This window comes from Heloderma suspectum, chromosome 2, assembly GCF_057233095.1.
Source record: "Heloderma suspectum isolate Gila_16-S chromosome 2, 16-S_ref, whole genome shotgun sequence".
Taxonomy (NCBI): domain Eukaryota; kingdom Metazoa; phylum Chordata; class Lepidosauria; order Squamata; family Helodermatidae; genus Heloderma; species Heloderma suspectum.
The window spans coordinates 200,421,984-200,448,242 of record NC_139459.1 but is presented as its reverse complement, the minus strand read 5'-3'; the positions used below and the strand labels follow the sequence as shown (position 1 = coordinate 200,448,242).

Here is a 26,259-nt window from a genome sequence, read left to right as displayed (position 1 = left end):
AGAGCTGACGGCGTGCACCTGGTGAACAATACTGCTCCCCTCGTCTGATAACAGCATGGCACCCAACTCATCTACACGGGCTCTTAACCTTTTTACACACATGCACACAGGGCAGTTCATAGCATGGCTCAAAACAACAAATTACACACCAACATGGCATAGTCGGCTACCGATCTGCTTTAAATAAGAGAGCCTTTGCTCTTGCGCACAGGTTAATGAAGTAGCATGAAAAATTCATTATGGATTCAAAAGAAATCTAGGGGTTGGATCCAGATTTACACTGGATCAACTGTGCTGGTGGAAGTGGAGTTCCCTGCCTTCCCACAGCTGTCTTTCTGGGCCTCTGAAATGATACTCAGAGAGTCAGGAGACCCTGCTGAATGGGGTGAGAGAGAGGGGGATCCCAAAAATTGGGCAGAGGGACCTTCTGCGAGTGGAAGGCAGACCCTGGATCCAACCCCTTGTCTCTAAACAAAGTATTTATTGTTAGCCAACCCAAGCAAAAGAACTGTCAGGTGACTTGGAAATTCATTTTTTGGGCTGCCTTGCTAAAGATAATGCAGTGTGCTTCAGAGACAGTGAGTTCATGAAAATAACTTTATTTTTGCCTGTTATTTCAGGCATGGATCTACTCTAAGTAGGACATACGTTGGATTTTACCTTCTGTTTTAAAATTTACATATTCTACTTAATTTGCATGCAGTTTTCTCTTCAACATGTTTAGAGATTTAAGGATTTTGAATGCATGAATCAGTATTAAAAGCATACTTCCCAAATGTGCTGCTGTTCTGTTTATTTTTATTACAGTGTTTGTACAGACATGCATTCTTTATGGGCAGACACCAAAATTCCTGTGCAGAGCTAAGTGGTGACATTCTAAGGGCAGAACATTATACCAGCAAACATGTTTCCTAAACATGTACTGGTTAATGCAAGTGCAAAATGGGATGGGGGGCATTTTGATGGGGGCGCTTGACTCTTCCACTGCAGGCCAGTTTTCCCTTACAAATGCCCTCACGGTTTTACCACCTTGCAATAGGGGCATTCTATTCTTGGAGTCTAGCTAGAGCGAAACAAACAGATGGGGGTATTTGCAAAGAAGAATCAAGCTAAATCAGTGGCTAAACCAGATGCCTCCAGCACCACTTAGCATTATGAGGAAAACATGGGTCTGAGAATCACACGTTTCCTTCATAACATGTAGTTCCACCATAAATATTAATAAAGAAAAAAGAAAACAAATAATTTTTTTACAACATATGGGGGGGAATTCTCACTTTACTTTTGAAACCCATTTACTGTGCAAATTTAACACGCTATTAAGACTCTCAGATCATATAGGTACTGCATTAGTACTGAATTAGGCTTTTATACTCTTTAAAAAAACAGAGCACATGCACAAGGGTTTATCCAGGATTCAGGAAGATATTTTTGTTTAACATAACCAGTGTTTTACATTAATGAATGCAGGGTGTGTTTTCCAAATAGAAACCACAGACATTATATTCTATTCTGTAAAGAAAAAATGCATTTTAAGTTCTGCTTTTTAGCCACCTGTTATTTTATGTCAACATGTAGCAGAAATTAATGAGTCATAAGACCAGTTACATGTGAACTCAAACATTAACTGAGCAGAATTATTAGTTTTGTATGGGAACTTGACACTTTTAAACAAGGGGCAGGAACATGTAGAAGCCAAGATGACAGTTTGTTTAATGCATCGTTCAATCCTTATTCCCTCAAAGTTCCAGCAATGTTAACAAGGAAATTAGCAAGCGTTATAATGAGACTCCAGAATTCCTGCATGCGAAATATGGGGAAATTTTTTAAATAGCAAGTTATGAGATCATTAATTTGCCATTAAACCATCAACCAAATTGGCCACACACATAATAGTAAGTTAAGCAGCAGTTCACATGGACAAACACTGCGAACACCAACCCCCAGATTACCTTTCAAAGTCAAAAAGGTTTAAAGAGAAGTTTGGGATGGAGAAAGGAAAGGAAAAGAAGATGCATGCATTTTATTAGGACCAGTTCTTTCCTTTACCAATTTTGCCTGTGGCCCTGCATATAGGTGTACGTATGACACTGAAACAGAACAGTAGTGGGCCTGCCTGAGTTAAGACTAACCAAAATAAAAATAGTTTCCTTCCAAACGCAAACCAAAAGAATAAAAAGGGTCAGGACTACACAGTCTTCAATATGCTCCTAAGAACTCAGAGGAAGTACAATAAAGTTTTAAAAGTGTGGGGTAGCTTCATTAGCCCCCACTACACGTTATATTGTAAGAGGGAGGATACAGCTCATCTTGCCACGAACACAATCCAATTTCTTGCCAAGCAAGCTTCACCTTGTCAATTAGAAACTGTGTGTTCTGGGGCTTAGTGAGGATCACATCATCGTTTTCACAAACTTCTACCATAGGCCTAGAGCAATCACATATGCTCTTAATTTCATGAAGACAGGGGGATGAATAGCTTAGCATGCCCCATTTCTCCCACCTCATCAAAGGCAACCCTCAGATGAAGGCAACATCAAGTTGTGTGTGTGTGTGTGTGTGTGTGTGTACACAAGAGCTTGGTAAGAAGAATAGGGGGTAGCCATTCACACAACAGTGGCTGGCACTTGTGGATCAAGTAGTCATATATGTAGTTCCTCATGCCAGATCTACTCAATTCTGTGCTTCTTTGGCTGGGGGCCAAAAAATAGTTGAAACAATTATTTCCCATAGGAGAAGCCAAGCCGAACTCACTAAGCCCCAGAAGAAACTTTCAGTTCTTCAGGATGGGGTGGGTGGGTGGGGAAATAGAAAGCAATGATCTAATTTATATTGATTGAGAGACAGGTGGCTTTGCAAAGCTATTTAGCCGAGAACGCACAAACTTTATGAAACCAACATACTTGTTTTAATTAATACGCGGCACGATATGCCACGATCCTGATTCCATGAAATTAGAGGTTTATACCTCACATCCATTTGTAATTCAGTTCGTTTCCATGAAACTCAAGACAATGGAATAAAATAAAAACACCCCAACCCTGAATTTTCTATAAGAAAAAGCCTTTCTAACAGGACAATTTCAGCTTCACAGTATCAAGGAAAGAAAACTCTCAGATGGAGATTCCCATTTTTTATTTGAGATTTAATGTTACCCATTGAGGGTTTCAAGCCAGAGTAAAATGCTGCTAACTATACAAGAGGAACAAGTTTTTAATAAATCAAGCCAACAAGGCAGGCACAGAAAATCAGCCTCTAACATCCGCAAGAGATGCAAATGACCAAAAAGAAACAGCCAAGCTGATGGATTGGAGACAAACACGCAATGAATTAGAAGACACACTCAGAAATGTCATTTTTAAAGAGAGGCATAAGAATGCAGTATGAGGAGAGTAAGTGCCAGCCAGACAAATGAAAATGAACACCTAAAGGAGAGAACAAATTAAACATAAAAATAATCCAAGATGGTTCAACTGTTTCCCTTAAGACATGATGTGTACAATGTTTTGAAGACAGCCCTGTTCCTAGTTAAATCTATAAAGGCAGAATTCCTGGGCAGTTCAAACCAACAATCTTGCATCCCATGATGGGGATATTCCTCTGCATACAATGTATTTCTATAATGACAAGAAAACCTCCAAAAGGCACGTGGATCCACAGCCTTGGTAAAGTTCTTGTGATACAAGTCCTATGCTTGTCACCTCTGCTTTTTCTCAGGGTGACAGGAGATCCACAACTTCAGTCTTGCCATTCCCTACTTTATAGTTTACATAAGTCTAATTAAATTTTCAGCTGTAGTCCAGATATTCTTTACAAGACTATAGCCTGATTCACATGTCATGATAAGCCAGGGTTCCACGGAACCCTGGCCTATACAGATCAAGCAGTGCGCTGGTACATGCTGCCTGATTGCTCCCGCTTGGCTCCTCCTGCAAGCGGGAGCGACTAAACCACTGGAAACTCTGGCTTGTCTCTCTCCGAACAAGCCAGAGTCATAAGCCAAGAACAAACCAAGGGCCTATGACTCTGGCTGGTCAGGGAAGAGATAAAAGTAAGCTTCCCTTATAGTTATATTGCCTGATGAACATGAAAATAAAGAACCTATTATTAATCAATTAATTACATTTCTGTACCACTCAATAGCTGAAATTTGTTGCTCTTAAAACTGCAGCAGCACTGCAGTTCTTTTTTGCACTGTTCTTTTTAAGGACCTCAAACATAAACCTCCCATCAAAATTATGCTTAAAAAGTGTGCCACCCAGTGAAATGCGGGCAGTTGGGAAGGTGTCATGGCTAGGCTATGTTCATATGCTGAAAGCCTACAGGCAGTTTTGCACACACAGTCAGGAGATGACACACACCTTTCTTTGCACTGAGTGACCCCCCCACACACTCTCTCTCCTCCCCGCCCCCTGGGTGCATACACAAAGCAAAACACTATTTCTGCATACAAGTGAGACGGGAGCTGCAGTTCTATGCAGACGTGTGATATTACAGGTGGCACAGTGGAAAAACAGTGGTTGTCATTTGTGAGCTGTGAAATGGATGGATGATATGGTACAGAAAAATGAGAACTCTGGGATTCCCTGTGAATTTGATTTTTCTTGAGAGGAAGGCAGCTAGCTTGAGAAAAGCCCAGTTCTCTAGGGCTGCTCAGACTTTTTTTTTTTTTTTTTAAATGGAGGAGCATTCAGTCATGTGAGCTTCTATCCACAGCCAAACACAGTCCAGACTCAGATTTGCCTCCTCAGCTGCTGTTGGTAGCCTGAGAAAGCAAGAGTGATCTGCTTCTCCCACTGGTTCCCTCTCCTTCTTATATATTTTATTTATATTTTTAATCTGCCCAATAACAAGCGTTCTCTTTTGGGGGGAGTGAGGAGAGCTCACTAAATTAAAAAACAGAACCCCCATAGGCACCTGCCCCCTGCAGCTAAGACAAAAAGTGACCTGAGAATTAAGGGGAACAGCCCCCCACCCCCCGCTATTCAAAGTTTAGATTCTGCCTATCTAGCTCCAGCAGAGGGACCTTTCCACAAACCTGCAGCCCCTCTTGCCCTCAAGGGGAGAATATATTTCCTTTGACTGTCCATCATGAAAAATGACAGGAATTTAAGACTTAGTGACATGTTGCCAGCACAGTATAACGCTTAGTCTTCTCCTCTATATCTGGTAAGAGAGCAAGTCCAGCTTAATAACCTCATTCTGCCTTCCTGGATTGCAGAGAGGCTGGCTAGTCAACATCTAAGCTACAGGGTTAGCTATCCAGGGGCGTTTTGAAAGAGGCTTGAGAGAGTTGTTTCCTACTTAAAATTTCTCAGCAGCGCTTAACAGGAGCTGTGCAGCTGGAATGAACAAGGGACACATACTGTATCAGGGGTGCAAGGTTCTCACTTCACGAACACTTTCATATTCCCTATAGATCTCCCTACTACAAATTTAAACAGCTGTGCTTTAAAATTAACATTTTCCTACAACTACTGTCACATTTCCTATTTATGCCACCTGTACTTTCAGACTTAAGTTTTGCCAAGCACAGAAACTTTCCATAAACTTAGTTTTCCAGAATGTTTAATTACAACCACAGGTCACTACACTAGGAAAAGCTTCTACACCAAAGAAATATAATTTGATTTGAACTGCCATTCAGTTGATTTGAACTGGGCCAGTTTGGCACAAGATGGGGTATGCAGTTAACATTTACGGACCTGCCAAATCCTTTTCTGTGTGTGTGACAGAAAAGGATTCAATTCATGCTGCAGTATAAATTAGATACAGCACTGTTTGCAATACTGAAAAGTCTTTACAGAATATTTGCTTGTTGCTAATTACCTTTCCCAGAGTATTTGAATGGCTTGAGAAGAATGTTTTACCAGTGTGTATTCTTAAAATGTATAAACAGGTAGCATTTTGTTAGAGAGGAATTTGTTGTTAAATGCCACAGATCTCATCACACCATATCCATTTGCAGGAACCAAACACATGTATTTTGACCACTGGAAGTCAATTCGACTATCTAGAACATTTTACAAACCAAAATACACAAATGTAGACCACATAGTAGGAGGCCCTTAGTCAAATCTAGCTCCCCAAAAGGATGTCAGCTAGTCTCCCAGTTGCCAAGCTAGAGGTTTCACGGGTACAGAACATGCTGGCAAGCCACTTTTATGGGTGGATAGATGAGGCACTGGTCCACCATCCTTCACTCCCTTTTCAAAGTTGGCCTATAGGAAAACTAGCTGCTGACCAGGGCTGTACAGTCTTCCCCATGCCTTAACTTGCCTATAATCCTCTACATGAAACGTACTCCTGAAATCTACATCAAAATTACATATACATCTAATGATATAGCTCTGTAGGGCCGTTTGCACATAATGGCGGCAAATCGTGGGTTAATTAAGAGCAGCAAATCGGCCCGATTGGAGGTTGCTCCATGATGTCCAAACCGGATGTTATGGGTTAATTGTGGGTTAAACAACCGACAGTTAACTTAAGAACAAACCATGGGTTAACTATGGTTTGTTTAATCAGGCTGATCAGAGGTTGCATATGCAAAATGGTGGCAGCATATGCAGTGGCAAATCTTGGGTTAATTAACTCATGATTCACCACCATTACATGTGAACCGGGTCTTTGTTTAGCAAGGGTTTTGCTTTTCACTAGTCATCTTAATAACAACCTCAACTCCTCTACATTTTTATTCTTACTAAATCACTAAACTGGTACGCTGCAATATGCAAATTAGAGTAAGCACCATTTGAAGAGAAACACTTTAAAAGCAAAACTAATATCTGCAACATTAGATACATTTGCCTGCTCAATGGATATTCAGTAAAAGGTCTGTCTCAGTTACAAAGTTCAACCATTTGTTTAATAAATGTACTTTTAAAGCACGCCTGGTTCCTAGTAAATAAAATCAAAGACCTGTTAAGAACTGCAGTGAAGAGTTTGTTCTTTACAGATTGCAGCAAGTCTGAGTTGAGGAGGTTCTGACAGATGCAAAATGTACACCTGTTGCAGGTGCACATACAGCGTAACCGGGCATGGCTGCGAAAACACACAGAAGGACAGGAATTGAGATCTCAGGCAGAAACCAGGGCTGAGCCCAAACCAAGAGAAGTGGGAATAAATTGGTAACATTTGGGGAAAAGCGAGGCAAGGGTAGACTAAAGCTGTGCAGATTTCCAGGAGGAGATATTTTTAGGAAAATGCATTGTGCCGATATGCCTGCATCCCCATGAGGAAAAAAGGAACTTTTATTTTACGTTGGGCTTAGAAAGAGTAGGGGAATGGAATATGCACTTGCATACCAAGAGGCAACTCCTCCTAAATCCACAGGAAGAATGGAATTAAGTTGTATTCTCAAACTGAACAACTTCATTAAGCAACAGCTACCCTTACCTCTTCCATCCCAACAAACACACACATGCTTAAGAATCAGGAAAAGAGCAAGGGAAGTTAAGGAAGTCAAATATATCATTGCATATATTTTTCAAAGTATTTAAATATTCCAGGTTAGCCAAATCCATCAAGCCAAAAACAAAAAACCTCCCCCCCACCCCCAAGTTGATGTTTTCCTTTTTCTAAATCTGGACTTTCTGGCAAAAGCAGATGATTTTTGCCTCCACTGAACAGCCAAAAGCCATAACCCTGCAGCTTTGATCTTTAATCTTTCAGGTGCTTCCTCATGCTCTATTAGAGCATGGAAACATTATAAGTAGTGTAAAAAGGAATTGGATCTATCCTCCATGAATGTATCTATCAATGGTTCTTCACTGGAAGAGCTAGAAATGGTAAGCCCATGATCAAAGGCAGTATACCTCTAATTACGAGATGGGAGGATAAACCTGTGAGGGCTATTGCCTTCTTGACTTGTTTGGAAGCTTCACAGGGCCTGCAGCTGCCCTGAATCGGATGTTCCTGGGCACACAAGGCAGTATCCAATGCTGTCACAGCACTACAACTAATGACGTTGCACTAGTGTAAACCAGTCATCAGAATTTGCTAGGCAAAGGGAACAAGTGGCAATATGTTCAGTGGCAAATCACTGCCATTTCCCTTTGCCTAGCAAACACTGATGACGCTGTGCTAACATTGGTTTATGCTAGCACAACATCATTAGCCCTAGTGCTGTGGCAATACCGGATACCGCCCACATTTTCCCTTACAGAAGAGAATGAGAAGCCCCTGTTCTAGAGGAGCCATAGATGTGAAGGCCTAGAAGAAAAAAGGGGGAAACATTTTCCCTGTTTTTTTCCCCAAACCTTCACATTTCTAGATGGAGCTCAGGATTGTACTGATTATCAGCTATTGCATTATACTGAATTTGCTACTTTAAAATAATGTCTAACCCAACAATGTAGAAAAGGTCCGACCTACCGAACACAAAGGCTGCAGACTGGGCTTGCTTGGCAACAGAGCGAGATGCTTAGTGAGAAACAGCAACCTTAAGGCACACTAAATTGCAAGCCTGACAAACGGCTATGTAGGGAATACATGAAACACAGGGTATCTATTCAGTTTTACGAGTAATGTGTGGCCTGCATAGAGATAAATAAGCCAGACAACTGTCATATAGCACATTTCTACAGTGCTTCCAGAAAAAAAAAAAAAAAAAAAAGAATTGCTGCAAGTATCATAGAGAACGATGACTCCCATTTTAACAATGACGGCAGGGCAGTTTGTTTTAGCAAAGCTATAGCCTGAAACTGCCTAAAGGTGTCCCATTTTCCACATCAATGTATTAAGAGTTCTGAACCCTCTAAAGTGTTATATAAATACCAATTACTGTTATTCTACACTGCTTATGGTAACTGAGCACACAGAAAGGTTCCTTTTAAGTCAAGTGATCAGTTAAAATTAATTTCTGTAACCAGAGTACTCTGTAATGATATCATCGTGCCATTCTATCTTACTATGGAACTTACCACTGCTAGAAATAAGTATTGGAATTAGGATATTTGTGTTAAGTTAATTAAAGCAGTGACTATTTCAGAGAGCGAGCAAGCACTAAAGACATGTGTACTATCTTTTTGAGTGATTTCTTTGCTTCCAGCTTACCAGGGTCTTCAACTCAGAAAGGAAAATGGAATTGTCACAGGGGATGACAGCTCTGGCCTCCTGAGCTGAAACGATGTGCCACCTATGTGGCAGTCCCCTGCTCTGGCCAATAAGTGCACCTGCATTTAACTCTCACAAAGAAAATGAAACCATGCCTTTCTCCTAGAAACGTCCTGCTCCCTTTCATCACTGTGATAAAACTAGCTAGTACATGACCAGGATCCCAAGATCTAGTTTACACATGCTTAAGTGCTTGGCTATGCACAGCAGGCTTCTTGCCTTTTTCCTCCTAAAAGCAGATCACCTTGCCTTGTTTCAAAAGCAGTGTGCAAGTCCGCTCCATTTGAGAAGTGGTTTGCCATGTGGCACGGAGAGCTGCTATTGAGCCCAAAGCCTCCTTGGGCACGTGAAACTAGTTTCATGATTCTTTGGATCTCAGCCCATATGTATAAAGGCCAATTAAGGAGATGTGCACATACTGGCTAATACAGCACACGATAATCAGATACCATCGTGAGAATCAAACGCTCTATGTGTAGCTTGGAAGTTAGCCTTTTATCCATTTGTACAACTATACAGGTAGTGCCAGTAACTTCAAAAAATAAGTACTAATGTTTTACCTGACGCTTTAGTTATCCATGTTTTTTCCCCCCAGTGAACAAAGGTCCAATCTTCTCGGGACATGCTCACAACTCTTCGTTAATGAATGAGTAATGACAATGAGCAATGCATGCATACATGGAGAGAATCGAACCCCATGTCTTTAAGCTAGATCTAATTCTGCAATGTATTTAGACAATCTTGTCTCAAAAACACATTATGTGCAATAGCTGGCACATAGAAGTTTAAAATAAAACAATTTAAATCATGTGTATTTCTCTGCCAATTTTGTGTTAAACTCTTTCATTTAGTTGCCTCACTAACATCTCCCTCTGTTGCTAAACACAATTTCAGTGAGGCACAGAGTTCCATCCTTATGGCACCAACAGCATGCAGAGTTGTCATGATCCATGCAGTATGAATATTAGAGTGCTCTGGGTACTTACGGATACATGGCCATCGTCGTCAGCTTAACGAAGATGTCCTTACTCGGTGCATCAACAGTGTTACAAGAAAAGGCTTGTGGTGGAGGCATTTTGTGTTTTTTGCAGAAGTCAGCTGGGGAAATGCTGTATTCTTGTCTAACTTCATGCAGGTCTGACTTGGCAGCTATCACTAAGCAAGGTATCCTGCTGTCCATGAAGTGTTGCTACATATTTAAGGTAAAAAATTAAATTAAATTAAGATGCATACAAACTGGGAAAAATTCAAGCCCAAATGTCCTTAGGGGCACAATCATATAGAGACGGATGGGCGCCTCTGACTACCCTTGAAGTCAGAGGTAACCGCCTACTCAATGCAGGGCGGAAGCAGCACCAAGGAGAGGATTCCCTTCGTGCTGCAGCTGCCCTGCACTTTGCCTTAGACCCATGTTTTTGCATGTCTAAGTGTGGCTTCGGGAATGGGGCGGGAATGGGGCTGGAGACCACATAAGCTGCCTAAAACAGCTTCTGTGGTCTCCTCCCAACCCTGCCCCCAGGAATGCCCCATTTTTACCCCTCCGTGCTATGAACACAGAGATAGCGGCAGTGTGGCTCTCTCTGCCCCAGCCATGAAGGGGTGGGGCAGAGAGCAGGGCTTCCTGGCTACAAGCTCATAGTGCTGTCCACGAGCTCATAGCTGGGAAACCAAAAAATCCTATTTCCCCCAGACGCTGTCTAGGAGACATAGGATTGCTCTCTTAGATGCATTTCCACAAATATGGCACAGCAGGGCTGCTTTTGAAATCAATGAGTTTCAAAAGCAGTTGGAGATATGATTGGTGGGTGAGGATATTCAAAAATCTGTGGGTGAGGATAGTTCAAAGGAGAATAGATTAAAAAAACTGCACCAGACTCACATAAACTTAAGTAGCTCTTTGGATCTTGGCTATCGTTCATGTGCTCACGTGGCAAAATCTAACAGACTTACATTGCAATCATAAGTATGCTTACTCAGACATAATTCCCGCTGACTTTAAGTGGACTTATATCCTAGTAAGTAATCTGAAGATTGCAATCTTAGTGCCTAATCTTTTGTTTTAACAAAACAGAACTTCAGATGCAGTTTCTTGAATGCATGTGATCTTAAGTAAATTTTAATTAATGTTTCACTGAAATTAATTGATGTACCCCAAATCAGTATAGTGAAGAGAAGTCACTTAAATCAATGGGCATGCAAGCAGAAATGCCATATTTGGGTCATTTTATGTCCCATATTTTGGGTCATGTAGCATATGTCTGGTTCTCAGTACCAAGTTCAGTTATTTTAAAATCAGTTTTCAAATCCTGCAGTGAGATTTTTATTTGGAAGTTCTAGTGAATGGTATTTCAGCTATTCCATCCCCACCCCTCTAAAAAGAGTTTGTGAAATGTTTGAAGTTTAAAAAACACTGGGTAGAAAAATGTAGTGCACACTGCATGATTTGTTTAATGATAAAAGTTTCACTTGCAAATTGAATACACCATTACCATGTGGGATGGGGTCTTGAACATTGTAAATCACTGTGTCGATAGGAGCTTTCTAGAGCATCCACACATGGCAAGCTACAGACATGAAGGATAATCACACATGGCAATCTACATGCAGGGGTCTTGCAAATTCCTGTGCAGAAACTATTTCTGTGTAGGAATTTCATTGTATGTGAAGCAGCCCAAAGATGAAGCCTGAAGTACTTCTCATTTGAGAATACATTTTTAATTTAAAAATATTTTAAAATCTGTATCTATAATTTACATAATTTTACAAGTTTATTAACTTTTTATCCCACCCTTACTCTATGAAGCTCAGGGTATGTTGGGTCTAGGCCCAGTGCCACTGTGGGGCCTATAGGTTCAGAGCCAGACTCTGATTCAGGCTTAGAACAGGATAACTGGGGACCCAGTCCAATCATGGGAAACTCAAGGCTTGGGAGGCTGGCTCTGCCTGGCCTCCCATCTGATTATAGGCAGAAGGAGAACGAGGCTCCCTTTCAGCCACAGCTGCAACATAAGGCTTTGGGCCAATTCGCACATCACCATAAGCCATGCTGAGGATAAGCCATGCTGAGGATAAACCGCCATGGTTACTCCCCAACAGACAATTGCCCGTTTGGTGGCTTGCTGTGGCTTGTTTCTCGATCAGTCCTTCTCAGTCCTCCAGCCTGCTACCACCATGTGTCCCAGGGGACTTTGTGTGGCAACTAGGGATGGCGGAGAATTTCTCCCCGAAACTTCGGGGGGCCGAGCGCCAACGTGTTCGGCCCCCCGAACAAGTTTCGGGGAGAAATCCTCCGCCCCCCCGCCCCCGCCCCCCCCCCCCCCCGGGACGGGACTTACCTTCCCTGAATGTCCCTCCCGGCGGCGGGTCCGGCTGGCGGTTCGTCTGGTGTTCGAGCGGGGCGGGAGCGGCAGCCGGTCTTTCGACCGGCTGCCGCCCCCGCCATTGCAATGAAAGAAAAAAAAAAACACGTCCCCTGATAGGCTACGTGACGATTCACGTAGCCTATCACGGCAAGATTTGCAAAGTCAGCCGTGATAGGCTACGTGAATCGTCACGTAGCCTATCACGGGTGACTTTAAAAAAAAAAAAAGTGTGTACGGATAATGGCGGCCCCCATAGGGAGCCGCCATTCGCGTACGCGCTTTTTTTTTTTTTTAAAGTCACCCGTGATAGGCTACGTGACGATTCACGTAGCCTATCACGGCTGACTTTCCAGATCTAGCCGTGATAGGCTACGTGAATCGTCACGTAGCCTATCAGGGGACGTGTTTTTTTTTTTTTTTTACTTTCGTGTTCGCGGCCGGGCGAGGCGGGAAGCCTCCTCCCCGGCCTGAATTTCGGCCGGGCGAGGCGGGAAGCCTCCCCCCCCCGGCCTGAATTTCGGCCGGGCGAGGCGGGAAGCCTCCCCCCCCCGGCCTGAACTTCGCGGGGGGAGCAGCGAAGCGCTCCCCCCCACCGCGAAAAAGCTGCGAGAAAAGGTAAGTGACTTTCGTTCACCCCTAGTGGCAACCCCTTTTGCATCCTTGTCCCTATGCCTGTTTAAAAGAATCTGTTTCTTTTAAAATGTTTTAATATGGTGTTTTATTCTTTTATCTTGTTGTTCACTGCTTCGTGTGGAGCAGTATATAAACACTGTAAATAAGTAGAAACAAATAAATATGCCCGCCCCCGCGCTCCGATCACTACCCCTTTTTGGAGCACTTCCTTCATTCGCCAGTTTTGGGGGGGGGTGCTTCAAGAGTGTGCAAATGGGTTCGTATTTCTTTTTTAATTCCCTAGTCCTTTACAAGTGCACAAGAACACAGTCAGCTGTCAGCTATGTGTAGTACCCCAATTTTTGTGTGTGGGGGGGTCCTTTCCACCAATGATATCTTTGGAAAGGATGCAACTTACAATAAATGAAGGTGGGTTTGGTTTTCCAGATGTAGCTATGTACCATCGGGCCTATTTGCTGACTTGTACTAAATTTGGGTCTTTTCCACTTAGATTAGATTTTCCACCTTGGTAAGTGTTGGAATCTTCTTGTCTGAAGCCTCTCTTTAAATGGATGGCATTAGGTTTTTATTTAATTTATATGCAGAGTACATCATGAGAAACACCGGGCTGGATGAATCACAGGTCGGAATTAAGATTGCTGGGAGAAATATCAACAACCTCAGATACGCAGACGATACCATCTTAATGGCAGAAAGCGAAGAGGATCTAAAGAGCCTCTTGTTGAGGGTGAAAGAGGAGAGTGCAAAAGCTGGTTTGAAACTGAACATTAAAAAAACTAAGATCATGGCATCTGGCCCCATCACTTCCTGGCATATAGAAGGAAGCAGTGACAGATTTTATTTTCTTGGGCTCCAAGATCACCACAGACGGTGACTGTAGCCATGAAATTAAAAGACGCCTGCTCCTTGAGAGGAAAGCTATGGCAAACCTAGACAGCATAGTAAGAAGCAGAGACATCACCTTGCCAACAAAGGTCCGTATAATCAAAGCTATGGTTTTCCCAGTAATAACATATGGCTGTGAGAGCTGGACTATAAGGAAGGCTGAGCACCGAAGAATTGATGCTTTCGAACTGTGGTGCTGGAGAAGACTCTTACGAGTCCCCTGGACTGCAAGGAGGTCAAATCAGTCCATCCTAAAGGAAATCAACCCTGAGTGCTCATTGGAAGGACAGATACTGAAGCTGAAGCTCCAATATTTTGGCCAGCTAATGCGAAGAGAAGACTCACTGGAAAAGACTCTGGTGCTGGGAAAGATTGAAGGCAAAAGAAGAAGGGGACGGCAGAGGATGAGTTGGTTAGATAGCATCACCGATGCAATGAATATGAACTTGAGCACACTCCGGGAGAGAGCAGAGGACAGGAAGGCCTGGCGTGCTATGGTCCATGGGGTCACGAAGAGTCGGATATGACTTAACAACTGAACAACAACAACAAAGGTTCTTGGCATATTAAGGCAAACAGAGCTCCTCCCACAATTTTGGCAGTTAGAGAAGCGTGGAGTATAATGTCATGTCAATTACAGTTTGACCCATTTTCCCCATGCTAAATTGACTTTACGGGGAAATCCAGATTTAAGAATGGGAAAGAAAATGTTTTTATGGCAGACCTGGACAGATAAAATGAAATGATAAAATGATTAATTAGTGGGGGCTGATGAAGAGTTTTTGTTATTCTCAATGTTGCAAGATCAGTTTGATTTGTCTACTACAGCAGAATGGCAGTACTTGCAATTCGAGCATTTATTGGTATCAAGATTTGGTCCTGCTGCTTTTACTGCTTTGGAGTCTCCTTTACTACTGGAAACACTAACTGAAGCTGATCAGATATTTATTGTCAATGAATAAATATGATACAAGGGGTTTACAGCAGGAATGGAACAAGGAATTGGAACATCCTATTTTGTTTAATCAATGGACTGCCATTTTGGTGACTGTATCGAATATCTCAACAGATCTTCAGTTACGCCTTATTCACCAATTTTTTTGTTTCGGGTCTATTGGACGCTACAATGTCTTTTTAATAAAGGTTTGTCAACTTCGGCTAACTGTTGGCTTCAGCTAAATGCAGTCAATGCTTCTCTTATTCATGTTTTGGAAATGCCCAATGGTTGCCTCCTTTTGGGAGGAAGTTATTATATGGATAAATTTTGTATTGGAAAGCTCTTTAATATTTACTGATGTAAATGTTCTTTTAAATTACTTACCTGCTTCTTGGAATGTAACACATGGTCAGTGTAAATGGATTTTTCATGCCCTTTTTATTGCTGTACTACAATACTGGAAGGATAAAATCTCACCGCCCATAATGCAATGGATTGAAGACTTAATAACGCTAGCAACATTTGAAAGAGTGGTATATGGGTGTAACTTGCAAATGGACTTATATGTGGGTATTTGGTCTGTTTTTATTGAAGTTTATGTGTAACCTATATTTTTTTCTTTTTTTTATACTCTGTCTAGAATATTCTAATAATTTGAAACTGAGGGTTTTAGAATGTTATTTTTTCTTTTTGGTTTTGTTATGTTGTTTTTTCTTTGTTTTGTTTGTTGAAATTCACAATAAAAAATAGAAAAAAAAACCTTGTCAGTTTCCATGTATGTTGCAGCCGTCAAAGGGAGTACCCAAGTGGAGTAGTTACCATACAAGGAAATCAGCAGGGAGAGACTTCACATAGGCTAATCTGCGCACACTTGCACGGGGGGAGAAAAAGAATTCTAAGAGAAAGTACGAACCTATTTGTGGAAATCAAAGGCACCAAAAAACAAATGCAAGTGAAGTAAGTGCTTTGAAAAGGAGCACCAAAGGGGGTGGGTATCAATATCTCCCCCTTGGCAATGTCATCCTGTCGCTATTAAGTCTTCAACTGACACTTGTCAGTGTCTTCCCCATTTCAACACTTCCTCGACTCCCAAGGAAGTTGGCAAACAAGAGATATTGCCCCCCCACATCATGGCTCCTTTTCAGAGCAATTGCTGCTGGGGTTACTTCAGCTGCCATTCACCCTCATTCCTTCTCAGTCTCAGGAATACTTTTTTCTTTTTCTGCTAAGAATCATGAAGTAAGGACACCAGAGCGACTGGGTTCAGGTATCACAATAACCCACGATGGGTTAAATAAGCCACCACGGCTTATTTAACCCACTGTTGGCTATTTGTTGGGAATTTTTAAATCCACAATGGCTTATTTGGCCAAAATAAGCCATTCTGATAACCTACGGTCTGCAGTAAGGGTTATCTAACACACCATGGGTTATCGTATCGTCTACTGCGCAGCATGGCTTATTCCAATCACCTACAGAGTTGCCTGGCAAGAGCAGTCTTGAGGGGTGTCACCCAGGTTAAGATACCCTCTCAGACATAGTGCCAGCTTATGGACCAGATTTCCCTGTTGGGACAGATCATCAGAAGGGGGGTTTAGCAGTCCCTCGCCTGTATTTAAGTTGTTCCCAGCAAAGGCTGGAGAACCTTTGCTGGGAACAACGTCACTGTTTAAACTGCACGAAATCCTTTCTTGCCTGCACTTCCCATAAACCCTTGTCTGCCATGAATCATGTCCCTTTGTCTATGAATACCCAGAATGCTTTCTTGCCTGGGCTTATCATGACTCTTTGACCCTTGTCTGCCTTGAAACACGTAACGTGGAGATCCCGACATAGAATCTATTGTTGGACTTTATCTCTGACTGTGTGTGAATTCTAGCCTTGGCACTCTCTCCCAAACGAAGTCTGAACTGCTTGAAAGACTTTCTTGCTTGGACTTGCTGTAAATCTTGGACCCATGTCAGTTTAAATCCTGTATGGTGTAATTCATGGCCTGAACTACCTTGCTGGACTATGACTGTAAACTTTCGACTCTTGTCTGCTTTGGATCACATACTGTGGGCCAGTGCAGAGGTAGACGAGCCTTTGATGGAAATGTTGTCTTTCTTTGCCTGGAATGCTTCCCTGTTTGGACGTATCGTGAACACTGGACCCTTGTCTGCCTTGAATTCTATATGGTGAAATCCATGATTTGAACTAACTTGTGGGACTTTGGATTTTAACTTGATACTGCGTGAAAACTAGCCTTAGAACTGTTTCTTGAACTAAACAACAAGCCGATAACTGCCTTAGCTATGTGATTTATGATGGTTTTAACCATTACGTTTTTACCATGGGGTCTAAGAAATTGTTGTGTAACCTGATCTGCTGCAACAAAAGACCTCACCAATATTTCTGTTTCTGTATAAGCTTGCCAACGCAAAGCAGAAAGGTGGGCCCCACAGGGTACTGCATCATTACTGTCTCCCCCAATCCTATTGTAGCCTCTCAACCATCCTGTGAGGTAGGTTAGCCTGAAAGAAAAATTAGCTCAATGTCACTCAGCCTCATGGCTGAGTGGTTTAAATTCATGTCTGACTGCAAATTTATTCTAAGCACTATAACACATTGCCTAAAAGTGCACACAATGTAGCTAGACGTTTGCTATGTCACCTCTAGACACATCAGGCAGGAAGGAATACCCATTTTCCAACACACTACCTCGAGTCAAATACATCAGGTACATTCATGCTTTACATTACCTCTGTAGCTGGCTTCAAATGAATTTACTATATGGCTAAATATACACTTATCTTTTATCAAGATTTTTATTTCCTAGATTTTTAGTTGCTGTTAGACACACGGAAATACAAACCTTAAAAACCCTGGCACAGTATTCAAAGGATTTGGGGTTGCTGACATCATATACTAGGCATACAGCATCACACATTATTTCAGCGTCACTTAGGAAGTCAGATTCACAAACGTTATGCAACTAAAAAGAGAAAGGAAACTTTAAAAAATTACAAAATGCTTTACAAACATCCTTCTTTGATTTCACATTCAGCTTTACTAGGGATGGGCTGCTCTTTACTAGGATCAGATTACTCCTTTTAGTGAATCTTTGTGTACATACACACACTATGAATGTACATTTTAAAGGCAGCCATTGACCTTTTCCTGTCAATTCTGCAGGACACTGTTACATGCTGTATAAAGAAATCAGAGACCTAAAGCTGCCATTGCAAATTTAGCTATGGGCTACACTTCACTATTCGCAATACTACGTAAAGTGTGAACTTGTCTGCATATCATTGCCTGTCCATGCTCACCCTAGTAGACCACAAGCGACGGTGGACCATTTCTTTGTATTTTATTCAATACTAAGGCAGCAAGCAAATGCTCATGCAGCAAGGGCCTAGCAGCCACTGCAGGAGGAGGGATGGAAGGGGCGGCACCTGTAGCCCCGCTCGTCAGGCAACGGTATGAGGGCGGGCATGCAGCGATGCAGCGACAGCAGGGCAGGGCGACAGTGAAGAGGCAGGGGTGGTGCGTGTGCAACGCAGCCCAGTCTCCACGCGCCTGCGCCTGGAAACATCACTCTTATAAATCCTCTTGGGACAATACAGACAGTCCCATTCCATGAAATGCCATATTCCAGATCTAATTCAGCTTAAGCCCAAACCTACTACATAAAGAAGTCTCATGAGAGAAAGCAGTCTGAAAGGTCAAGTTCTAATGAGCAACCCCCCCCCACACACACACACAATAGGTCATTATGCATCCTAAGCATGCATTTCTGCAGTGTAAAAAGTAAAATTATTTGCAGATTCTCAGTGGACTGCAACACTTTAATACCATTGACACTCTGAACAGTCCTAAAAAAAGTAACGCATATTCGGATGCCAATATATCGATACAGTCTTACCAGTAAGTATTTTTCTTGCCCATACACATAAACTGTATTAACTGCATAATAGGATTTGTGGTCTGGACGTATATGCTTCTGTCTCTGAAAACATAAAGGAATTCAAATACTGTAAAGCAAACACTTTCCTCATGAACTACATCTGGCAAGCTAATTTAGGCTCAAGCAAACCATAATATATCATGCATTATCTAAAAATAATCAGAAATGTTAACTGAAGACTGTATTAAGAAAAAATCACAATATATTACCAACATTGTATGAAATATTTCAACACATAAGCTTTCCCTTGGGTAGGAATACATCAAATCTTTCTTTCCAACTCACAGCCAGTGTGGCACTGCAGTAGTGGATTCTTCCTAGTCGTTAAATGTTGGAATGTGATACACATGGGCACAATAGATTTGGCCATTGGGCAGTATAGGAAAGGAAAGGTTCCTCCTGTGCAAGCACCGGGTCATTACTGATCCCTAGAGGGACGCCACTTATGCTGGCGTTTTCATGGCAGACTATAGCGGGGTGGTTTGCCATTGCCTTTTCCAATTGGGCAGTATAGAAATGTGATAAACAGAGAGATTGCTCCACAATGCCCAGTTCTCCCATCATCACAGAAAGAGGAGGCAGATAAATGAAGGGGGAATGGAAGAGAAGCAGCAAAAGAAGGGACAGATGGCGAAAATAATTTTAAGAACATGTTTGCAAGGCTACTGTAGTAGCGGTAATCAAGTGCTGCCAACAGGTGCTTACTTCCTAACTGCAGTGCAGCATTACAAGTACCTTTGTAGTTAAAGAACAGGAGGATTCTTACCATTAGGTTTCTTCCAAGCAGTGCCTGGAGGACTCCACTTTTTCCACATCCTTTCAATCCAATGAGATTACACCTGAACACGTTCCTCTGAGTCTGTCTTTTCTGGAGGTCAATCTTTTTATCTCTAGTTACTTTAAACAAGGAAAATTAAATTTCACACAGATGTACGTATTACAGGCAAAGAGGAATATTATGTGCTACAAGGTGCACCACACAAACAGAATCGGCGTAGTTTCATTACCGAAGTTTGCCTAAGTAGTAATCTTGGTCACGATGGGTTGTATCCAATGCTGCCCTTGTGCGGGTGGCCCAGGCACACCAGCAGTGGCACGCGGGTGGCCCCTGCCACTGGCGGCCATGATGCAGTGCTTCTGGGGGCAAGCGCAGAAATGAGCGGAAATGCTCATTTCTGGAAGGGGTGCAACCTGTCCCTTCCAGAAATGAATGTTTCTGCTTGTTTCAGCACTTGCCCCTGGAAACACGCCGCTACTGGTGTGCGTTGGCCAGCCACACAAGGGCAGCATTGGATCAAACCCAATGTTAAAAGGGCAAAGTAACATTACGTTCTTCAGAACTTGCCCATTAACTTCCCCAAGGCTCTTGTCCCTTTGCTTTAAAGTGGCAGTAGGAACATAGTCTTCTTCAACTTCTCCATCCTATAAGTATTCTGCTTAGTGCTGCCCATCATAGGGGAGAAACAGTGAAGAGAGTGAGTTGCATGGGAAAGCCTAATGGACTGGTGCTAGTTTCGCCCATCTAGTTGCCAGCCACTAGCCTATTACAACAGGGAATGGGGCTGCTGGATCAAAGTCAATGTTTCTTAACTAGAAGGTTGCATCCGAAGAACTGGATGGCTAATTGGAATCATCTGAGAAATTCAGTACCCACCCAATACCTCTTTGCACTCACTGCCCCCTTAGGTCATAAGTCTGTAGTGACTGTAGAAGCAACAGCTGGCAGAAACTTCCCTTCAATGCAACCCTTAAAGGGAAATCACCCCTCTTAATATCTAGGCCTGGGAATCCTATGTGCTCTTGGCTCCCTAGCCCACAGTCCAAACGTTTTTCACAGATCTGTATTTCCCAACCACCATTTCCTCCAGCCCAAAGTAGACATTTGAGGGAGACAAATGGTTGCTACTCCATCAGGTCTCCTCAGCAACATGTAGTTGGGAAACCATGATGCAAAATCACCGTAACATTGTTTACCCACCACCCCACATGTGGCATCCCATGAAGTTGAATGGAATGGTGGTGTGGAGATGGATGGGACACTATCACCCATTTTTCCAAGTACACATTACTGGACAAATGCAGAAGGAGATGCCGATGGCTAAAACCTGCACATCTCCCTTCGTAACATATACTTGAAGTCTCAGCTTCATGTATATCACTTCACTGCTTGCTCTGCCCATTTCCTTCATCCACCATGCCTCTGGATTGTATTGTCCATCATGTTCCACATACTCAAATTGAATGGAAAAAGGTGACAAAGCAGTGAATGTTTTGCTTTCTAAAAACCTTCCAAGATACACTGGAACACAATGGGCGGTTACCTGTAATTGCTGATGCCTGGGATTCCTGTTCAGTCAGTATTGAATATCCTAAATAGCCCAAATACTCAAGGCAGCGCTGTACATCTAGGTATGTGGTTAGTCTAGTAGAGAGAAAAAGTATGTTTAAGTTATCAAAACTCCAGATTGCCATAAGGCACTTAAGACTTGTGTTTAGATGTGCAGTAAAAACTATACATTTACAAAACTTCTAGAGAAAACAATGTAAATGACACTTTGCATACCATGGCCTAAATCCAATGCAGAGTTAGGCATGCATAAGCCCACTGATTTCAACAGGCTTAGGTATGTTTTACTCTTTGTTGGATTTAGGCCCATGTCTCTAAAAGGAAAGTTGACAAAATATGTATAGTGGAAAGGCCAGAGAAGAGCATCTGTTTTCCACTTCTAGTCACAGTAATTCTCTCTTGGACGTGTTGTCTGCTGCAGCCAATATGTGCAACAAGCTTTATCAAGCAAGCTCACACTACTGGGGGAAGAAACATCATGGAGACATTTCAAATTTTTTAAACTGCAGCAAAATCCACTGGAAAATCTTCTCCTGGAATACAAGTGTAGGTTTAAATGTTTCCTTCTTCAAAAATCTCCCTGCATATTAAAGAGAGGATTTCAGCCTAGCCTCTCTCCCAAACATGCTTGTTCTCAGTGTGTAGGGAGGCTTCTGTCATGTGATTGAGTACCTTCAAGTTTGGTTAAGTCCAGAAAACATTTACCACTTGATTTTGATTGTATACGCCTTGAAACTTGGAAACTCAGAGTAGACTTTGTCAGATTTATTTATTAAAATATGTTTAACCCATCCTATAACAATTGATCTCAGGGCAGGAATAATACATAACAACAGCAACATATCCATCTTGTGCCCTTAAAAACAAAAATAGCTGAATTAATTATGGGCAGATCCTCCTCCCTCACGCCTCCCCGCACACACACCACCCTCTCAAAAGGAAGAATGAATATGGGAGCATTGGAGTTTATGCATTGCACTTACGTCCACTGAGAGAGAAATCCTTGATACGTTATCCACCCCCTTTCATTTGTACAAACAGTGCTGTTGACATCTGGTCCCCATGGCATATAAGGGAAGATTTTGAACAAATCCTTGAGTTCATCAGGAGACAAAGCACAATCTCGATCCTGAAAATGGGTTAATGAAATAAACACTGATAACATTCATATGTATTTATAACTATATTTGTATGTTTACAAAAATAAATTTCAGAAATGCATGAGGGTTTGTAAATAAGTGTACAAAAGGAGCAAGAATGAGTGTTAAACACTAAAATGTAGTAAATATTTAAATTTATCTTTTAAGTCAATTGAAGACTTATAAATGCCTGTGTTTTTCTATGATTCTTTAAGCCCTGCTTCTAATGAGTTAGATTATGAACCTCTAGGACAGGGAAACATCTATTATATAACATAGTCACTTGACTTTTGAGTCCTTGAAATAGGGTACAAATCAAAGTAAGTTTTTTTTTAAAGTTGTCCCTTCGCCTCAATTTATCCACAGTATAGTTGTTGTTGAACTGATGTTGTAAAGATTCCTTATGAAAATAGCCCCTAAATCAAATTAAAAGCTTACCAAATCATGCTTATCAAAAATGCTTTGGAGGAACAAATATGCATGGTGATTCAACTCTGTCGTACAGTCAGAAGGTATTTTTAACCTGGTTAGAGAGAAAGCAACATCTCTGAAAAAAGTTATGCAGAAATCTCTTATCTTTGATTTTGCCCTGACTGTTGCAGAGACTATGCCAAATATTATGCCACAACTGCCTTTTCACAATGTATTGCCAGTAAATATAATAACATGAGACCCCCTACTACTTCAGACCAAAGGCCTATCTAGTCCAGCATCTTCTTTCTCCATTGTGGCCAACCAGATGCTGTTGTGGTTGAGAGAAGCCCACTAACAGGACATGAGGGCAATAGCCCTCACCTGCAGTTGTTTCCCATTCAGAGGAATGGTGACTTTGTTACTGCAGGTAGTATACAGGATATCATACGTAATTACCGGAAGCCCTCATTTGAGTACTCTAACACACAACATGGACACATACATACATAAAGGAGGCAAGATTAAGAGTAAGGTTTGTGTACTTCCAGCTAAAGTTAAGTATTTTAAAATCCAGTTTGCTTCAATGCAAGAGCACAATTAGTGAGCTTCATGGCTGAACAGACATTTGATACTCAGGTATTTCTGGTCAGTATGCCACACTGATTTCTTCAGGATCAAATAGCAGGCAGGTACCTAAGTTTACTTCTAATTTCTCCAGAACAAATGTAGTCACCCAGCAATCATCCAATTACAACTTGCTAATTTTACACTGGATAGAGGTGAGGAAGCATTCCCCATAATGACCCAGTTTGGACCCAGTTCATGACATGTGAAAGTCCCTGTAGGGAATATGTCAAATTCAATCTAGATTACAGGTCCTAGACAACATTTGCATTATTATGCAGGCTAGAAATATCCCCAAAGCATCTGGCTAGTCATTACTGGAAAGAATGTTGGATTACATGACTTTTGGTCCAATCTAGCAAAGTTTATGTTCTAGGAACTCTGCTATCTACCTTGGAATAAGGAATCTTTTTATAGGCGTGCAGCACAATTTGTATTTAAAATGAAACAGAAACAAAGCCTATTGATACTTACAGAGGAAATAAATACTCTGGCGTAAGCTCTAGGTCATCATCATATCCAAAGCGCCGCAATACTGTCCAAGTTGTTTCATGTCTTCCTCGCTGAATGAAAAGCGTGTGTAAAAAAAGAAAGCCTGAAAAGAGAAAGTTCTTAAGTTGCTAGTCTTTCACACATACCAGTGACATGTATTAGAATGTTTAGATGTAACATAGAAGCTTAGAGCAAGCAACCCAACTCACAGAGTACCATTTCTCAACCCGGTGCCCTCCAGATGTGTTGCACCACAATTCCCAGTACAACACATCTAAAGGGCACCAAGTTGAGGAAGGCTGTCAGAGTAAGATCTCCTACAAAGAGTTCTGCAAAGGTCCTGCTCCTGTAAAAAACTGTTGTGTGAAATTAGCAGTGTTCTCGATTAGACAAAGAAAAGACATAATCACCACCCCTCCAGCCTATCTTGCAGATGGAGGAGGTACAATATACCCAGCTATTTGGCAATGTCAGTTGAGGTTCAGGAAAGTATTCCTGATTCTTTTGCATTTTCATTTCAGCTCTGAAAACCCCTAGCAAACAGGCAGACAAATCCACAGAGGGAACAAGTTAAGAACTGCCATTTTGGAGTAACTGTTTCTGTAAACAAGCTCTTGATCTAGTCAGACAACCCAAAATATCCCTAGCATAACCTGCATTTCACCTCACACTTAAAACCATGCAGTCACGTTTTATGTCAAAGGTAGTAAAAGGAGACCAAGTAATCTTTTCTTGCCATATTTCTTGGTTATCAGCAGACCCTATCCCACCACCATATTTTAATGGAAGACATGCAGTACCTACCCTTTAACGTTAATCCATTAGCTGCAACTCCATCACTTAGATTTTTCCGGACTACATTCTTTACATCTTCCAGTGCTTGAGGTGCCAATGGAGTGTTAAAACAAATTCTCTAAGAAGGAATATTAAGAAATATTTTAAATCAAGACTTGGCAATATAGACCCAGCGGGCTGCACATAGCCCCTCAGACCTTTTATTGCAGCCCATGATCTCATATTACAATCCCAGCTTTCATACTGATAACACAGTGCATTACCAGCCCTCATGATAGCAGGATGTGTTTGTACACATCATAACAATGGCTAAAGTTTCAGAATCAAGACCACAGCTTCTAAGTTAGCCTTGTAGTTAGGTACTTGGATAGGATCCAAAGCCTTGCAGACTTTTCATCTCTTCTCTCCTGCAGTAGACCTCCACCCCCCTTCTGCCTCCCTAAAAATTCTCTTCCAAGGTTGAAGATCCTTCTGGAGCAGGACCCCATGAGGCACAAGGGCCTGGTACTGGACAGATGTAACCCACCTCCTGTGCATGGATTGGGGTTGGATCCCAGTCAATGTATTAAAAATACTGGGAGTAGATCCAGTTGGTGTACTTGCACTGGGACTGAAGTAACAGCTATAGATAAAAAGCAAGTGCCAGAAATAGTAGAGATATACCTGAAAGAAGTTGAGTTCTGCATCGTTAAGTGTGCCATCATTATCTTGATCTGAAATTCTGAAGATCCGAGTTAGTGCTTTTATACACGCAGGTTTCATCTACAGATCAAGCAAGAGTGAGGAGTTCGGATTATTCTCTTCTAACAGCTTGCCATTTTTTTTGCTTCAATATGAAAACCTTACCCTATCAGAAAACACCAACAAACAGAATTCTAACAAAAATCCTCACACACTGTTACTGGGTCTATATTTCCTACGTGGCTCTCTTCATTTATGGGATCCTGATTAATTTAAGTCCCAATCCAACCACATTTGTGGGTGCTGAAGTGAGACAAATCACAAATGGATCAATTTAACAGATTATTAAGTACACAAAGATAAAATACAGAGGCAGAAAGAATGCAAAGAAAGCTCATTTCCCTCCAGTTAACAAAGCTGGCACCTTTATCACAAGTTGGTTGTATATTTGAGTCCCCAAAATACATGAGACGCTCTCCAGGACCAACAAAAGTCTTCCAGGCTGGCAGTGCTATTCCCCCTTGGAGCGAGACCAAATTGGTTGCGTTGTTCTCAATCTTATATAGCTCTCTCTCATAATCTTGAAGGTTCTTGAAGTATCCCAGCCTGGGAAACTAATTGCCTCTCCTGAGAGAGAGAGGCCTCAACATTCCAACTTAGGAGTGAGAGCCTCCCAGCTCATGGGTGAGATAAAATACTACTCCCTATCTCAAATGGGTGAGGCAACCTGGCATATGAACAGTTGCTGGCATATGAAGCTGTACTTGCTTGCTACCAATTAAAACTATATAAAAGGCTCCATCAGGAACCTACCTTTTGGTTAGATAAAAGCCGCTCAGTATGTTAGCCTACACAGAGTCTCTGTTCATTTAACACACTATATA

General features: G+C 41.8%; 1 protein-coding gene across 8 annotated transcripts in view; it reads right to left on the bottom strand.

Annotated features, from left to right (window-relative positions):
- RHOT1 (ras homolog family member T1) overlaps window positions 1-26,259 on the bottom strand; it is an 87,770-nt gene that overhangs the window by 25,312 nt on the left and 36,199 nt on the right. For 7 of the 8 annotated variants that reach the window (XR_014788171.1, XR_014788172.1, XR_014788168.1 and 4 more), the window contains 11 exons: window positions 25,358-25,456; window positions 24,704-24,812; window positions 23,882-24,002; window positions 22,808-22,892; window positions 22,214-22,359; window positions 21,205-21,305; window positions 19,650-19,780; window positions 18,842-18,925; window positions 17,789-17,908; window positions 10,104-10,306; window positions 6,922-7,044 (listed from right to left, as the gene is read on the bottom strand). Coding sequence is in view for 3 of the 8 variants with exons in the window: in XM_084837262.1 (XP_084693388.1) it covers window positions 6,922-7,044; window positions 10,104-10,306; window positions 17,789-17,908; window positions 18,842-18,925; window positions 19,650-19,780; window positions 21,205-21,305; window positions 22,214-22,359; window positions 22,808-22,892; window positions 23,882-24,002; window positions 24,704-24,812; window positions 25,358-25,456 (1,322 nt within the window). In the remaining 5 variants the exon portion in view is untranslated. The remainder of the gene's footprint in view (window positions 1-6,921; window positions 7,045-10,103; window positions 10,307-17,788; window positions 17,909-18,841; window positions 18,926-19,649; window positions 19,781-21,204; window positions 21,306-22,213; window positions 22,360-22,807; window positions 22,893-23,881; window positions 24,003-24,703; window positions 24,813-25,357; window positions 25,457-26,259) is intronic. The other variant, XM_084837263.1, reaches the window with a different exon arrangement.